The following is an 18675-nucleotide window of genomic DNA, read 5'->3' on the forward strand; positions in this document are numbered from 1 at the left end:
GCATAGAGTAGGGCTGCAGTCCGCATTCATAAAGATCCGGCAATGACAACCACACGGGTCTCCTGCTGACTCCGGCTTGTCACACCAACCTATCGGCGACCCGTGGTCATGTGACACGGGAGCCGATGGGAGGTGATGATGCGCTTCCTGCACGTGCATGTTAAATGTTGCTGTCAGCATTTGACAGTGACACTTAACATGTTGACAGCTGTGGGTGAATCGCGATTCCACCTGCGGCTGTTCTGGGCACATGTCAGCTGATCAGATCAGCTGTCATGTGCCGGAAAAGGTGCAGGCTCATTGCCGGAGCAATGCTAGCTGATTTGCCCATGCTCAAGAGTTTATCTGAACTCAGTCTGTGGGGGAGCACAGCTTCAGTGACGTCACTGCTAGTCACTGAAGCTCCACTCCCAGCATTTCATTTATTCCCCAGTAGTTTACAGCCGGGCCGGTCGCATTAGCACCACTCCCAGTTGTAAATGTTATATATACCCCAGATATGGATTACACCATGGGACTGACTGTACGCCGGACAGGTATGGGTATATTGTTGGTTTGTTATTTTTTCATTTACTACAGGAGATCAAGGGCTTTGCATGGATGTCATGTCGGACGCTGTTCACACTAGGGCGTCTGACAGACAGCGGTAATTCCACATACATCCACTACACGCTCAGTGGCATCGGCTAGACTTTATCCAGCTTGTTCGGGGTTAATCTAGCTGGTAATTTGGTTGGAGGCTGGGTCACGCCCACGGCCTTTAAATAGTCGTGCTGGACTTGGGCGTCGCCGATTATAGCTTGTGCTTTGTGCCTAGTGATTCTGGTCTGGAGTGGTGGTCTTGTTGTAGGAATATCGTATCTGGTGGTGTATTATCCTTTGTCATATTCCTCCTTCCTATATTTGTATTTGTTTTGCCCTGTGCACATTATAGTGTATTCCTGTGTGTCTGCGGCGTGGTGCGTTTTTCAGTTTTCCCTGTCTGTGCTTTCTGTGGGGATTGGTGTGTGGTCTCTTCACTGGGTGGCGGGTTGCGGGTGGTGGTTTCAGCTTAGGGCTGAAACAGGAGACAGGGTCAGGCCTGGCGGCCCAGACATGCACACCTTTAGTGTAACTTCTGGGAAAGGGATAGACAGGGTTTCCCTAGCCTAAGGGAAATCGCAGGGGCCCAGGTAACCAGCCTTAGTCTACCCAGTACTCCCGTGACATTATAATCGGCCCAAAAAGAAAAAAAAAGTGTTTGTTTATATGTCATGGATCCCATGACTTCCATAACCCGCCAGTTGGAGGCGCTGTCCTTACAGGTCACTGAATTGAAGGGGGCAGTTCAGCAACAGGGTCTTGTGGTGTCTAATGTGCAAGTGGAAACTGCAGGTAGAGTTGCAGAGCCAAAAATCCCTTTACCTGAGAGATTTGCTGGGGAACGCAGTAAATTTGTTGTTTTCCGTGAAGCTTGCAAATTATATTTTCGTATGCGCCCGATTTCCTCAGGTAATGAGGCTCAGCGTGTGGGCTTGGTTTTGTCATTACTGAATGGAGATCCCCAAGCATGGGCGTTTTCATTACCTTCTGATTCAGCTGCATTAAACTCAGTGGAGAGTTTTTTTTCTGCTCTTGGACTCATATATGATGATCCTGACAGATTGGCTCTAGCAGAATCTAAAATACATGCTCTCCGCCAGGGGGAGCGAATGGCGGAGGATTTTTGTTCTGAATTTCGCCGTTGGGCGGTAGACACACAGGAATACACTATAATGTGCACAGTGCAAAACAAATACAAATATAGGAAGGAGGAATATGACAAAGGATAATGCACCACCAGATACGATATTCCTACAACAAGGACACCACTCCAGACCAGAATCACTAGGCACAAAGCACAAGCTATAATCGGCGACGCCCAAAGTCCAGCACGACTATTTAACCCCTTCACCCCCGGAGCTTTTTCCGTTTTTCCATTTTCGTTTTTCGCTACCCTCCTTCCCAGAGCCATAACTTTTTTATTTTTCCGTCAATTTGGCCATGTGAGGGCTTATTTTTTGCGGGACGAGTTGTACTTTTGAACGACATCATTGGTTTTAGCATGTCGTGTACTAGAAAACGGGAAAAAAATTCCAAGTGCAGTGAAATTGCAAAAAAAGTGCAATCCCACACTTGTTTTTTGCTTGCCTATTTTGCTAGGTTCACTAAATGCTAAAACTGACCTGACATTATGATTCTCCAGGTCACTACGAGTTTATAGACACCTAACATGACTAGGTTATTTTTCACCTAAGTGGTGAAAAAAAATTCCAAACTTTGCAAAAAACAAAACAAAACAAAATTGCGCCATTTTCCGATACTCGTAGCGTCTCCATTTTTCGTGATCTGGGGTCAGGTGAGGGCTTATTTTTTGCGTGCCGAGCTGGCGTTTTTAATGATAGCATTTTGGTGTAGATACGTTCTTTTGATCGCCCGTTATTGCATTTTAATGCAATGTCGTGGCGACCAAAAAAACGTAAATCTGGCGTTTCGAATTTTTTTCTCATTACGCCATATAGCGATCAGGTTAATGCTTTTTTTTTATTGATAGATCGGGCGATTCTGAACGCGGCGATACCAAATATGTGTAGGTTGTTTTTTTTTTTATTGATTTATTTTGATTGGGGCGAAAGGGGGGTGATTTAAACTTTTATATTTTTTTTATTTTTTTCACATTTTTAAAAACTTTTTTTTTTTACTTTTGCCATGCTTCTATAGCCTCCATGGGAGGCTAGAAGCAGGCACAGCCCGATCGGCTCTGCTATGCAGCAGTGATCATAAGATCGCTGCTACACAGCAGATTTGCAGGTGTGCTGTGAGCGCCGACCACAGGGTGGCGCTCACAGCCACCGGCAATCAGTAACCATAGAGGTCTCAAGGACCTCTATGGTTACCTTCCTGACACATCGCCGACCCCCGATCATGTGACGGGGGTCGGCGATGCGCTCATATCCGGCCGCACTGCCGGATGCGGTAGTTAAATGCCGCTGTCTGAGTTTGACAGCGGCATTTAACTAGTTAATAGCGGCGGGTGATCGCGATTTCACCCGCCGCTATTGCGCGCACATGTCAGCTGTAAAAAACAGCTGACATGTCGCGACTTTGATGTGCGCTCACCGCCGGAGCGCACATCAAAGCGGGGGTCCCGACATGTGACGTACTATACCGTCACATGTCGGGAAGGGGTTAAAGGCCGTGGGCGTGACCCAGCCTCCAACCAAATTACCAGCTAGATTAACCCCGAGCAAGCTGGATAAAGTCTAGCCGACGCCACTGAGCATATAGTGGACGTATGTGGAATTACCGCTGTCTGTCGGACGCCCTAGTGTGAACAGCGTCCGACATGACAATGGATTACCAGTAACAATAAAATGGTCAAACAGTGTTTAGTGTTTTATTTCATTAAAAGACTTTATTCTGCATGTGTGTGTTTATTTAACCCTTTACAAACTATAGGATTAGTAATGGATAGGTGTCTTATTGACACCGCTCCATTACTAAGCCGGCTTAATGTCACTTTACAATGCAAAGGTGACATTATCTCCTTATTACCCCATATGCCACCCCTACAGGGCAGTGGGAAGAGAGAGGCTAAGTGCCAGAATTGGCACATCTTACAGATTCATCTTTTCTGGGGTGGCTGGGGGCAGATGATTTTAGCCAGGGCGGGGCCAATAACCATGGTCACTTTCTAGGCTATTAATATCTGATCTCAGTCACTGGCTTTCCCTCTCTGGCACAGAAAATTGCGTGGGGGCCCACGCCAGTTTTTTAAATGAAAACATTCTTTAATTAAATACAGACAGGTCCCAAATTTTACACACACATACTACTAATAGTATTAGTCACTGACATAGACTGCTAAAAAATAAAGAGAACACTTAACAGACTATAACTCCAAGTAAATCAAACTTCTGTGAAATCAAGCTATCCACTTAGGAAGCAACACTGTTTGACAATCAGTTTCACATGATGTTGTGCAAATGGAATGGACAATAGATGGAAATTATTGGCAATTATCAAGACACTCAATAAAGGAGTGGTTCTGCAGGTGCGGACCACAGTCCACATCTCAGTACCAATGCTTTCTGGCTTATGTTTTGATCACTTTTGAATGTTGGTTGTGCTTTCACACTCGTAGTAGCATGAGATGGACTCTACAACCCACACAAGTGGCTCAGGTAGTGTCAGCTCATCTAGGATGGCACATCAATGCGAGCTGTGGCAAGAAGGTTTGCTGTGTCTGTCAGCGTAGTATCCAGAGGCTGGAGGTGCTAATAGGAGACAGGCCAGTACACCAGGAGACGTGGAGGGGGCCACAGGAGAGCAACAACCCAGCAGCAGCACTGCTACCTCAGCCTTTGTGCAAGAAGGAACAGGAGGAGCACTGCGAGAACCCTGCGAAATGACCTCCAGCAGGCCACAAATTTGCATGTGTCTGCACAAACAGTAAGAAACCGACTCCATGAGGATGGTTTGAGTGCCCGACGTCCTCAGATGGGCGTTGTGCTCACAGCCCAACACCGTGCAGGACAATTGACATTTGCCACAGAACATCAGGATTGGCAAATTCGTCACTGGTGCCCTGTGCTCTTCAAAGATGAAAGCAGGTTCACACTGAGCACATGTGACAGATGTGACAGAGTCTGGAGATGCCGTGGAGAGCGATTTGCTGCCTGCAACATCTTTAGCATGACCGGTTTGGCAGTGTGTCAGTAATGGTGTGGGGTGGCATTTCTTTGGAGGGCTGCACAGCCCTCCAAGTGCTCGCCAGAGGTAGCCTGACTGCCATTAGGTACCGAGATGAGATCCTCAGACCCCTTGTGAGATCATATGCTGGTGCAGTTGGCCCTGGGTTCCTCCTAATGCAGGACAATGCCAGACCTCATGTGGCTGGAGTGTGTCAGCAGTTCCTGCAAGATGAAGGCATTGAAGCTATGGACTGGCCCGCCTGTTCCCCAGACCTGAATCAGATTGAACACATCTGGGACATCATGTCTCGCACCATCCACCAAAGTCACGTTGCACCACAGACTGTCCGGAACTTGGCGGATGCTTTAGTCCAGGTCTGGGAGGAGATCCCTCAGGAGACCATCCGCCGCCTCATCAGAAGCATGCCCAGGCATTGTAGGGTGGTCATACAAGCACATGGAGGCATCACACTCACAACTGAACATCATTTCCTTGTCTTGAGGCATTTCCACTGAAGTTGGATCAGCCTGTAATTTGATTTTCCACTTTGATTTTGATTATCATTTAAAATCCAGACCTCCATGGGATATTCATTTTGATTTACATTGATCATTTTTATGTTTTATTGTTCTCAACACATTCCACTATTTAATTGAATAAAGATTTGCAACTGAAATATTTCATTCAGTATTATCTAGGATGTGTTATTTTAGTGTTGCCTTTATTTTTTTGAGCAGGGTATATAAATCTAACTGTTCTGCAATGGTTTACTGTATGTAAACCATGTCTCCTATCCTGTCGACTTCTGCAATGATATTACAGAAGCCGACAAATGAATTACCGGCTTTTCTAATATCTCTCTATGAAATCTAAAAATATATATATACTGTATGTGTGTCAATGGTATATATATATATATATATATATATATATATATATATATATATATATATATATATATATATATATATACTGTATATATATGCGTATACTATGTGTATATTTTTATTCTATCTATTCTATTGTAAGCTATCAGTGTGATTTTACTGTACACCGCACTGAATTGCCAGCTTTTCAAAGGACACCGATGCGTATTTCTTGCAAGTCACACTGATGGTTCATGTGGTGTGCGAGTTTTTCTCGCACCCACAGACTTGCATTGGCAAGTCTCTGCCGATATACGGTGCAAAACGCAGCATGCTGCGATTTCACTCGCACATATAATATGGCCAAGAAAAAAACGGATGATGGGAGCTGCCCCATAGATTAACATTGGTCCGAGTGCTATGCGATTTTTTATCGCATAACACTCATCCATATTCCTCTCTAGTGTGACTCAGGCCTGAATGTAGTTGTTGTGGAACTGCAATAGTAATTTGTGCTCATGTATCAACTATTTTTAAGCCTTCTTTGACTCCTACATCGTAGATGACAATTTTGAAGACATTGTTTCGAGAATTGTTCAGTGAAGATATTTTTAAAATGATGTTGCTCTACTTTTTCTGAATAGATACCATTGGTTAGTACAGAGGCGGACAACCATTGGTGCAACCTGTGCAGAGGGGCTAAAAAGTTAAGGGGGCACAGAACACCTTCTGGCAGGTGGAATTGTGCATTATGATGAGTTTTTGGACTCGAAAGTACGGTACCTATGTATTGTATTCTTATAGGGCAGTGATGGGCAACCTTTTGAGCTCGGTGTGTCAAAATTCGCCAAAAAACCGAACATAACTTGGGTGGTGTGTCACCTTGATAAAAAACCATAATTTTGCGACATGTATAGTTTAAATAACAAATATGTATAATTAGAATTAACTTACCTGCTTAGTGACTTCTTTGTTCATCTGTCAGTTGGTTTCTTTTGTTGGTCTTGCTATTATTTAACTTGTGTGGGGTGCCGTGAACTAAGATAAGTGAGGGGGAGGGGGAATTCTTCCAGTGATGGCGAACCTGTGGCACTCCAGCTGTTGCAAAACTACAATTCCCATCATGTCTTCACAGCCAAAGCCTTTGCTTTGAATGGCCAGCCATGATGGGAATTGTAGTTTTGCAACAGCTGGACTGCCACAGGTTCGCCATCACTGCGCTCCCTCTCACTTATCTCAGTAATGGCCAATGACACCCCACAGTTCACTGGATGATGGTTGCTGTAGTAGTCACAGGGCCTCCAGACAGCAATCACAGGGCCTCCAGACAGCAATCACAGGGCCTCCAGACAGCAATCACAGGGCCTCCAGACAGCGATCACAGGGCCTCCAGACAGCTATCACAGGGCCTCCAGACAGCAATCACAGGGCCTCCAGACAGCTATCACAGGGCCTCCAGACAGCGATCACAGGGCCTCCAGACAGCGATCTCCTCAGGCCTCAGAAGTGCAGCCTGGGACTTCTGGCCGGCGCAGCAGGGAGCAGTGCAATGCCGCCCAAACAACACAGATCCGACGCAGAGGCCTGGGACTTCCGGGAGCTGCGCCTGGCCTACCGGAAGTCCCAGGCCTAGACGCTCTGCACCGGAGCTCTGTTGTTTGGACCCACAGACCTCCTGCATGGCATCCGATCCGATAAAAAATCGGATCGGATGCCATTGTTTAGCATTCCGATACCGCAAGTATCGGGTATCGGCCGATATTTGCTGTATCGGAATTCCGATACCGAGATCCGATACTTTTGTGGTATCGGTATCGAAACAACATTAATGTGTAAAATAAAGAATTAAAATAAAAAATATTGCTATACTCACCTCTCCGACGCAGCCTGGACCTCACCGAGGGAGTTTCCTCTCCTTCAGACCCTGGGAAAGAAGCAATTTCTATGGGGCCGCGGCCGGCGTGTCACTGAAAATGACTACGCGTGTCAGCACTGACACGCGTGTCATAGGTTCGCCATCACTGTTATAGGGGGCACTTTTCTGTCTGTGTCCTCTCCTGCCTTAGCAGAAGTGGTTAGTGCCTTGTTATTTTTCATGCGTATTCTTATATTTTTACATATGTGTATATATATTTCTGTATTTTTCATTGAAGTGACAAATTACAAAATGGAGGTGGTGACTGGTGATCTGTGGAACGCTGGGACAGAAGCCAATGTGTATATATCACTGCAGGGGCAATATGGAGACTCAGGCTCCAGACAACTGTACAAATCAAACAAGCCAACGCCATTTATTAAAGGACAAGTAAGTTCATGCCACATACAAATAACTGTGGTCTGTTACTTTTTACTTCTGTTCTAAGTTATTTCTGTGTTTTATTTGTATTTCTATTTGTTTATATTATATATTTTATATATTTATATGTTATTTCTGTTACATACATGGCTACAGTATGATTATGATAATCCAATAATATAGAATAATTTAGTTTTACATAACGGAATATTGTCCATGATCACTCAGATCTCTATAGTAATGTAGATCATTATATATGGATCATAAGTATATATTTCTGTCATTTTAAAATATTTACTTTTTTTTGTTAATTTTTGTAGACTGATACCTTATTTCTGGAAGCTGTTCATCTTGGTGATTTACGCACAGTAATCATAGGTCATGATGGACTTGAATCAGGCAAGAAACATAAAACAATGTGCTAAATACTCAATATTAAAGTTTCAGTACACTATAGAAAAGCAAATCAAGAATATTAATGGGTTATGTCTAGTGATGAGCGAGGACTAAAATGTTCGGGTGCTCGTTACTCTGGTCAATGTATGATGATAGTTTTAACATTTTTTTCTACGGGTTGATGTATGATGATAATTTTAACATTTTTTTCTATTGAAAACGATGTATGACAATGTATAATGATAATTTTAACATTTTTTTCTACTGAATGATCACAATGTCCAAAAGTTTATTATATTGCCTTGTTCAATATATCACTCCAGGGAATGGCTGGTACCTGGAGAAGGTGATAGTCCACGATGAAGTAAAAGATAAGGACTATACATTCCTCTGCAACAGGTCAGTCAATAAAATTCTGATTTCTGACCTTTTTTCTGTAAAAAGTTAATGACTATATACTTTGTACATTGACACCAAAGTTTGAGATGAGGCCTTTTCCCATCTGGTCTTTCTCACTACAGCCTCTTTAAAAGCCCTTGTTTAAGAATTTACTGAGTTTTGCTCTAGTTTTGTGTCATAAAGACCATTAGAAATTTTGGATCAAAACCATATTTGCGTAAGTTCCAATTTAAAAGTTCACCACTAATGAAAAGTGGCAAGAAAAGAGGTTGGGAATTTTCAGCAGAAGGTTTTATCCAACATTCATCTGGCAGATTTACCATTCTTAGGCTAATTATTCACAGCATATTCGCTTGCAGAAAATCTGCTGCATTTTACAGTGTAAGCAACGTGAATGGGATTCTAAGAAGTAAACTGACAGAAGCCGCGGTTAGAGGTCTGGAGCATCTCAATTTATGCTGTTGATGTAGGTGCAAGTTTCACCCTTTGGATTGAAGCTTTTTCGCGATGATATCCACAACAGTATAAACTGTTCCGCGTATTAGTAATAACCTCAACTGCTAAATGTCCACAAAAAGTATGCTCCATGGGATTGTAGCCATAAAGACTGAAATTGGTGCTAATTTTAGCACAGATCGCCTTCTCATAGAATGTGAAGCCTTCATATATTTCAGAAATCCAAGACACCAAAATCGTTTTCTTAACATTGTCTCTGAAAAAAAAAATGCAATTAGTTTTTTAAAAGAATTAGATAACAGCTATGTTTTCCTAAGAAAAAGATTCTGGTTCTTTGGGTTTCTGAAACAGTTGATTTACTGGATTAGTGGAAACTGAACCAAGAAAATGCAGACATCCACAAGTGGTACGTACACTCCCTGACAGAAGTTATGTCGCTTATCCATGTTTTGTAAATAAAAGCTTATAACCTAATGTTAAATTCATCCATCGGTTGTATAAATTATTCTTTTGAAAGCTGAAACCCTCTAAAATGTGTTTTAGGTTAAGAAAATAAATTGGCATCAATGCAGAAATATTGATCAGTTAATGGACACAGAATTGTCAGATTTTGGCAAGACAAAAGTTTTGTCGCCCACAGAAAGTAATGCGATATTCAAACAAATAATTAACTTAAAATTCAAATATATGTTGCATAACATTGGTGAATGAAGTTATGGTGTTATTAGAGTCATATTTAATATTTTGTGTTGTGTGACTTCCATGAGCTTGAAGGACTGCATCCATGCGGTTCAACAATGATTCATGCAATTTATTAATAAAGTCATCGGGAATAGCAAAGAATGCAGTCTTATGTGCCTCTCAGAGTTCATCTAGATTCTTTGGTTTTGTCTTCCAAGCTTCCTCTTTCATCCTACCCCAAACATGCTCATTGATGTTCATGTCTGGTGGCTGGGCTGGCCAATCCTTGAGGACCTTGATCTTTTTTACCTGGAGGAACTTTGGTGTAGAGATGGATGTATGAGATAAAGAACCATCCTGCTGAAGAATTTGACCCCTTTTATGATTTGGAATATAAGAGATAGCTAATACTTCTTCATATTTTAGGCTATTGATATTGCCTTCCACCTTGCAAATGTTTCACACACCCCCATACTGAATGTAACCCCAGACCATGATCATTCCACCACCAAATGTAACTTTTTTCTGGGTGTATTTTGGATCCATACTGGCTCCAGTAGGTTTCCTGCAGTATTTGCAGCGGCTGTGGTGTAATTCTACTAAAGATTCATCAGAGAAATCCACCTTCTGCCACTTTTCCAGCATCCATCTGTTTAGCAGGCTGTGGGACTTTGAAAATGCCACACGGTTTTTTATTTGCATTTTGTTTAGTGCTGGCTTCTGGGCACCAATTCGACCATGGAGACCATTTTGAGACAGAATCCTACAAACTGTTCTAGTTGACACAGGGACTTGAGCTGACCAGGCATGTTGGAGCTGTGCTGCAGTGGAAGAGGGGTTTGCTTTGGATTTTCTAACCAACAAACGTTCCTCCTGAGCAGTTGTCTTGCGGGGTCTGCCGGACCTGGACTTGTCAAACACATCTCCAGTCTCTTCAAATCTTTTTTTAATTCTTTGTACTTGATGCTGAGACACATTAAAGGTGCCAGCCACCTCTGCAGTGGATCTGGTCTTCAGCTTCTTGATAATCCAGGCTTTGGTAGCAGGGTGGATTTTTGGCATGTTGTCAGAGCTCAAGTTGCAGTTCAAGTGAAGGTCTGGGGTGCTGGGTTTCTTTTTATACACACACACTAATTAACCTATCATTTACTGAGCACAGGTGAGTATATAAACTAGGATTGGGTGCATTATATGACCCGGCGACAAAACTTTTGTCTTGCCAAAATCTGAACATTCTGTGTCCATTAACTGATCAATATTTCTGCATTGATGCCAATTTATTTTTTTAACCTAAACAACATTTCGGAGGGTTTCAGCTTTCAAAAGAATAGTTTATACAACCAATGGATGAATTTAATGTCAGGTTATAAGCTTTAATTTACATAACATGGATAAGCGACATAACTTCTGTCAGGGAGAGTACGATTCTTCTGCAAGTTTTCAGTGTAGATTTCATTTTTTGTCATTTGCACAGCTCATAATGTGCCAAATATATTAATAATACTACGGTAATTACAATTATACATTGTTTATTCATAGTATTTCATTATATGTTTTTTGTTATTCTCTATGCCATTTGGACTCCAATCACATCTGCACTTGTTCCATTTGAGGGTTCAACCAAGATTTCAGTCACCTTTCATTGAAAAAATTGATGAATAGAAAATTCAATGGTAGATTCCAGTAAACAATAGTTTTTTTTCAAGCAAGGTTTAGTTGTGTTTTACAAATTGTCATATTAATATGACTTGTGTTTGTAAAGGTATCCTGAAAGTGGATACATGCTGCCCGATACACAGACAAGATGGGTCAGGTGCTGGCTTTATGATCTGTCATACATGTTTAACTGTGAAACACAGCATAGTATAGTAACTGCTGGGGACTGAGATTAATCCCCAGTGGCTTCTCCCCACCTGCTCCTCTTGAGTGATACGTCTCTCCACAAAAACACACATGCAGGGAGAGACTAGTCACTCCAGGGGAGCAGGCAGAAAAATCCTCCGGTGACCCACATGGTTGATTAGTCTCCTGTACGGCAGATATCAAACTATGTTTTTCCTGGAAAAGCCGCAACGCTTCAGAGTTAAACATATGGAGCGCCCCCACACCGCCGCAGGGCCTAGGGGTACCCGGAGCCGGGCCTCTGGGTCTCAGTCCTGGGGTTGTCACGGTGGCTAGACCCGGTCCGTGGCCCTGTTTGTCAGTGGGGGACGTCCGGTAGAATCAAAGGTGTGGGTGTTGTAACGGTGCAGGTCGCGGTAAATAATGAGGACACCAGGTTGCAGTCTCTTTACCTCTTTACTGGAGATCTCTGAGTCCTCAGTCCAGAACACGGTTCACCAGGCTACGCAAGTCCAGCCGGTCCAATGGCACCTCCAGAGTCCTCCTCTCAGGTGGAAATCTGTGCCTTCCTTCTAGCGCTATGTGTTGTAGTCCTTCCCTGCTGTGCTCACGGAAAGTGACCCCACAACGGTTGTGTCTGTTTCTTAAGTTCCCTCACAACTCGATTTGATGTTCCTCTGTAATCCACCCCTCCCTGTATTCAGGTTGGAATGGCACCCATTTGTCAGGTAGGCCTGGAGTTCTTCCGGGACCCTAGAGACGCCCCTCTCCCGCAATTGCCCCCCAAGACTTCATAGGTGATATGTGGTAGACAGCCCGCCTGAGACCGACTGTCCTGCCGCTGTTTGGAGTATGGCTTGAAGCTGTATTCTAATCCACTCCCTCGGCGTTCCGGCCACCGGTATTGCGCCTCAGCAGGGTGCTGCCTCTTTCAACACAACCCCTGCTGGTATTCTCCTTCTGCTTGATCTCGTTTCTCACTCAGCACAATCTGCCTCGCTTCTAGTCCTTTCTTGGGCACCGCCGCTAAGCTGAGCAGGCACGGTCCCGTTACGTTCTCTCAATGCCAAGCCTCTGCCAGGATCCCACCCCTGGCAGAGACCCTACAGTCTCTCCCTTCACAACACCCTCTGCCACAGGGTGTTGCTCTGTTCAATCCCATCAGCGTTCTCCCTAACTTCCTGCCTGACCCCCAGTTTATCCACTATGGTGGGGAGTGGCCTAATGAATAGCACCCTTAGCTCCCCCCGGAGGCCCTGCTGTGAAACATATTGGTGTCTGTGATACCTGATTGGAGGAACTCCTTCAGTGCCATCGAACGTACCATGGCTCCCCTTAGTGGCTGAGCCACAGTACTGCAACGACCAGGACTCTGGGGCGCTGCACTCCCCCCTGGTTAAACACAGTACTCCGGGACTGGGAAGAAAAACAACAATACAGATTAGTAAACAGACATACAATTTTGTTGAGTGCAATACAATAAGTATACTTGAACAGGCTTCCCTTTATGGGAGGTGAGGACACTTTTAACGTTACAAACATAGTCAACATTATAAATTACAGGCTATACATAACTCCTGTTACCCAACCGGGTATTCTACTTAGTGCAAATTCTGGAACAATAAATTAACATTGCCTTTAAGAAACATACACTCTTAGTTTACCAAAGGCCTTCCTATAATCACATTACAGGGTAGGGTAACTTCACATTCTCCTACTTTGAACCTGCAGGACCGCCTGTCCCTATGGCACCAGACCTACTGCCCCTCCTTTCTTTTACAGGACCGCCCCGTTCAGCCAGGGCCTACTGCCTTTCGCTACTATACATAGTATAGACATAACATTCCTTTCGTTTAAAGAACTCTGAGCCAGCTCTACTCGGCTCCTTTAAGGACTCACTCTCTAACCCCTACGGGTTCGCTTTCTGTCCTTAGTAACAAAGTAACTTTCTATGGGGACGCAGGGTTTACCTTCTATCCTCACCTTCATCATTACTTCTTTACTTTCAACTATGCAGATCTCTACTTCTACCCCTGCGGGCTCTCTGCATCTCTTCCTTTCACAAAACATTATTTTCAGATTTCACAATTCAAACAATTTAAACACATATAACTTTTCGTGTAAAACAGTTACATTCTTTTCAAAGCATCATCATTTTACCATTCTAAAACAGTATCGCTTTCAAGTTCAATTCCACGCTTCCCCTTTAAGAGGGAACCAAGCCTTTCTGAGGTAGCTCGTCTTCTCAGCCTACCAGTCCACGCAAAGGCTCCGGAATGGCATCTTCGCAAAGTGTCTTTTAACTAAAACCAGTAGGAGGCACCCTTAAGAAGGTGCAACTATTTACAAGGAAGTTCGAATCATGCACAGTCCATGATTACTGCAGTTTGTGTAAAACTTCTGGAAAACAACAATAGTGACCCCGGGTCAACAAAGGGGTCACCTTTTAAAGTTTACCCTGGACGGGTTTAGCAGCAACAGGAACAAAAGAACAAACAGTAACTATTTACATTTTCAGGTTTCCGAGGTTTAGTTGGACGGCTTCCAGGGCTGCACCTGGCACTTAACCCTTCCTGGCCTGGGAAAAGTGAGGTCCAGGGCTACACCCAGTGCTGGACACACGCCGTTAATCCGTCTTTCATGTATGGTTAAATCATGCGCAGCGATGGAGGTCTGCGCAGCTTGAGTAGGGGCATTTGCGGCAGCAAAGGTAGCGGCTGCTGCAAGATCAGTCACTGGAACGGAGTCAGCAGCTGTGGCACTAGCAGTCACTGGAGTGGTGTCGGTCGTCAGGGCAGGGTGGCTCTTCCTACCTGCTTCAGATGCGGTTCCTCCGGTGCCGGTCTGCTCCATCTCCGCTGGGGTCTGGAACGCTGGCTGCGGGGCCTTGTGCTGCGACGCTGTCATCTCTGCTTGTAGCACCTCGCTTTCCGGCAGGGCCTTGCTTTCCAGCTTCGGAGCGCTGGGACTTCTTTCCTGCTCCGGACCAGATGAGGCTGCCGACAGATGTCTGGTGAGGCTCCTGATGATGGCCTTCTTCCACCCGGCCTCAGTGCTCAGCTGCGTCCGCCGGGGTCGGTCGCTGAGCTCGTCCACTCCGGCCTGCAGGAATTCAGCATCAGCGGTGGAGGCCTGGTTGCGGTGCCCCTCCGGGTGGCTGGGGGAGTCCTCTGCTCCGACCCCACGCTCCGGCTCCGGGCGGCTCGCCATGGCGTCCTCCATGTCGCTCACTTCTTCTTCCTGGTCCTTTTCCCGCTCTCTCCTTCGTGGGCGGTTTCGTTTTCTTTGTCTCTGCCCACCATTGAGGATCAGGAGGCGGACCTCGGCTGCTGACGGACACGTCCTCAAGGGGCAGAAATACTTAGACTGGGCGGCCATTGTCTTTCGCGCTCTTCAGCTTGTTTACGCCCACTTCCACGCCCTTCTTCTTCTCCTGCGCTCTCCTTAGCGCTATAATGGCGGCGGTTTTGGCGGGAACTTCTGGCGGCAAGTGGCAACACACAGTCCTTGTAATAAAGCACAGTTCCAAGGCACACATGACCTGATTCTTCAGGCTTAAGTAGATCCTGTTCGTGACGCCAAGTTGGAGCGCCCCCACACCGCCGCAGGGCCTAGGGGTACCCGGAGCCGGGCCTCTGGGTCTCAGTCCTGGGGTTGTCACGGTGGCTAGACCCGGTCCGTGGCCCTGTTTGTCAGTGGGGGACGTCCGGTAGAATCAAAGGTGTGGGTGTTGTAACGGTGCAGGTCGCGGTAAATAATGAGGACACCAGGTTGCAGTCTCTTTACCTCTTTACTGGAGATCTCTGAGTCCTCAGTCCAGAACACGGTTCACCAGGCTACGCAAGTCCAGCCGGTCCAATGGCACCTCCAGAGTCCTCCTCTCAGGTGGAAATCTGTGCCTTCCTTCTAGCGCTATGTGTTGTAGTCCTTCCCTGCTGTGCTCACGGAAAGTGACCCCACAACGGTTGTGTCTGTTTCTTAAGTTCCCTCACAACTCGATTTGATGTTCCTCTGTAATCCACCCCTCCCTGTATTCAGGTTGGAATGGCACCCGTTTGTCAGGTAGGCCTGGAGTTCTTCCGGGACCCTAGAGACGCCCCTCTCCCGCAATTGCCCCCCAAGACTTCATAGGTGATATGTGGTAGACAGCCCGCCTGAGACCGACTGTCCTGCCGCTGTTTGGAGTATGGCTTGAAGCTGTATTCTAATCCACTCCCTCGGCGTTCCGGCCACCGGTATTGCGCCTCAGCAGGGTGCTGCCTCTTTCAACACAACCCCTGCTGGTATTCTCCTTCTGCTTGATCTCGTTTCTCACTCAGCACAATCTGCCTCGCTTCTAGTCCTTTCTTGGGCACCGCCGCTAAGCTGAGCAGGCACGGTCCCGTTACGTTCTCTCAATGCCAAGCCTCTGCCAGGATCCCACCCCTGGCAGAGACCCTACAGTCTCTCCCTTCACAACACCCTCTGCCACAGGGTGTTGCTCTGTTCAATCCCGTCAGCGTTCTCCCTAACTTCCTGCCTGACCCCCAGTTTATCCACTATGGTGGGGAGTGGCCTAATGAATAGCACCCTTAGCTCCCCCCGGAGGCCCTGCTGTGAAACATATTGGTGTCTGTGATACCTGATTGGAGGAACTCCTTCAGTGCCATCGAACGTACCATGGCTCCCCTTAGTGGCTGAGCCACAGTACTGCAACGACCAGGACTCTGGGGCGCTGCACATACATGACTGAAGTCAAGGAGTCAGTGTTAGGGGTCGAGTTCCCGCCTCTGCACAGGGGGAATCTTGAACCATCTCCGCTGGGGTCTCCCATTCTTCTCCAGCCACAGTGGAGCCTGCTCAGCGGAGATGTCAGTCCCAGCGTCTGGCTCAGCCTGACACTGTGCGGATGGTTACTGCTGCCTTTCCAGGCTCAGCCATTGTAGCCAGTACTGGTCAGCGGCAAGCAGATGTCTCTGGGACTAAGTCCTGCTTTTCCCCTTCTGAGCATGCCTGGGGTAAGACCTCTCATTGGAGGTAGGGGGTCACATGCTCAGGTACTGTGGCAGCTCCCATTGGTCCTCTAGTAAGGTCCTGAAGTTGCTCAGGTACTGTAGCAGCTCCCATTGGTCCTCTAGGAAGGTCCTGAAGTTGCTGCAGCTATAAAAGGTTTGCATGGCCGCACGGCCATGCGCTAGTATCAGCTTATGTTATGAGCTTTAGCTACTCAGTGGTCTTGTCTGCTTGTGGTCAGGGTCCGGCTGAAATAAGCCACTAGAATACCGACACCTCCGGTGAGGAGTTTGTATGGTGAATTCAGGGCTGGCACAAAGCCATTAGAATTCCAGCTCCACCGGAGAAGAGGTGTTTGTGTGCTTGCTACTTCCTGTCCACTGATTGCTTTTGCTCTGTTAGGCAGCTGTGTTCCCCTGTGACGCTAACAGGGCACAGTGCTTTCCCTTCTGTGCGACAGAGTAAGTAACAGAGTTCGCTTCTACCGCCATATCATGCCACCATTTGCTAGCAGCAGGTTGGTCTCCTGCACGGTGGACCCCGGGCTGCGAACGCACCAATAATATCTAAATATACTCGGTGCGTTCCGCCAGCCCTAACATAATACTAGCACCAGGGTCTGGCTAGCAATGGCGGACACACAGCAATCCATGCGGTACATCCAGCAGCTGGAGGGTAGGTTGGAGGCTCTCGAGCACACAGCTTCAGCTGTGAATGTAACCACAGTTGCTGTTCAGGCTGCTAGCGTGGCTGCAGCAACCTTGTCCACTGCCACCCCTGTTCCGACTCTATCTCAACTCCCGCTGCCAGAAAAATTTTCTGGTGATAGTAAATCTTGTAGGGGTTTCATGAGCCAGTTCTTTACACATCTCAAGCTTCTGGCCACACGTTACCCTACAGAGCGGGCTAAGGTGGGATTTATTGTGTCTCTCCTGTCGGACAGGGCGTTGGAGTGGGCTACGCCGCTGTGGGAGTGTGGTGATCATGTGCTGCAGAGTGCTCCGTTGTTCCTGAGCACTCTGAAACAGGTCTTTTTAGGACCTTGTGTCACCCATGATACGGCGCTCCAACTGTTGGCATTGACTCAGGGCTCGCCCTTGGTCAGCCATTTTGTCGTCCATTTTCGCACCCTAGCATCTGAGCTGAAGTGGTCGGATAAAGCCCTTATTCTGATATTCTGGAGGGGGCTGGCTGACCACGTGAAGGACGCTCTGGCCACTAGGGAGATTCCCGGCACACTGGAGGAGTTAATAGCTGTGTCCACTCATATTGACCTCTGTTTTCATGAGCGGAGGTTAGAGCGAGCCCAGTGTAGGCAGAGGTTTCGGCTGGCTCCCACCTTCACCAAACCTTTGGAATCTCCAGTCCAGGCCCCTGAGTCACATGAAGCCATGGTAGTGTCACGAGCGGGATCTAAGTCCTGGACCGCTCGTGCACTCCAGGTTTGTCATGTTTGCCAGCAGTCAGGACATCTTGCCACCAGATGTCCCCAGCGGTCAAGGAAACATCAGCGTCTAGTTGTAGTAGGTGGAGGTACCCTAGACACAGCGACGTTTGCCTCCAAATTGTCCTTTAAGGGGACAATTACTATAGACTCATTTACCCACTCGGTAGAGCTCTGCGTGGATTCTGGGGCGGATGGCAATTTTATGTCTTCTGCTTTCGCCCAACGTCATGCAATTCCCCTGGTAATGTTAGCTCAACAAGTAACCGTACAAGTGGTAAATGGGTCGACACTGCCCTCACAGATAACACACCAGACCATCCCTTTTTCTCTGTCCATGTCGCCATCTCATCAGGAAATAATATCTCTGCTCGTCATTCCTGAGGAAATTGATGAGGTCCTGTTAGGGATACCTTGGCTACGGTACCACTCTCCTCATATTGAGTGGCCCACAGGCAGAATTTTGGGATGGGGTGAATCTTGTGGGGGTAGATGTCAGAGGGAATGTGTTCTGGTTCTACTACTGAGGTACCCGCAGATCTATCCTCTCTCCCTAAGCAATATTGGCTCTATGCGGACGTGTTCTCCAA

The 18675-nt window shown here is 46.4% G+C and overlaps 1 protein-coding gene across 1 annotated transcript in view; it reads left to right on the forward strand.

Annotated features, from left to right (window-relative positions):
* Positions 1–18675, forward strand: part of RP1 (RP1 axonemal microtubule associated) — a 729254-nt gene that overhangs the window by 83209 nt on the left and 627370 nt on the right. The window contains exons 7-9 of the mRNA XM_077271713.1: positions 7733–7884; positions 8196–8269; positions 8590–8670. Coding sequence (XP_077127828.1) covers positions 7733–7884; positions 8196–8269; positions 8590–8670 — 307 coding nt within the window. The remainder of the gene's footprint in view (positions 1–7732; positions 7885–8195; positions 8270–8589; positions 8671–18675) is intronic.

The sequence above is a fragment of the Ranitomeya variabilis genome, chromosome 6 (assembly GCF_051348905.1).
Source record: "Ranitomeya variabilis isolate aRanVar5 chromosome 6, aRanVar5.hap1, whole genome shotgun sequence".
Classification (NCBI taxonomy): Eukaryota; Metazoa; Chordata; class Amphibia; order Anura; family Dendrobatidae; genus Ranitomeya; species Ranitomeya variabilis.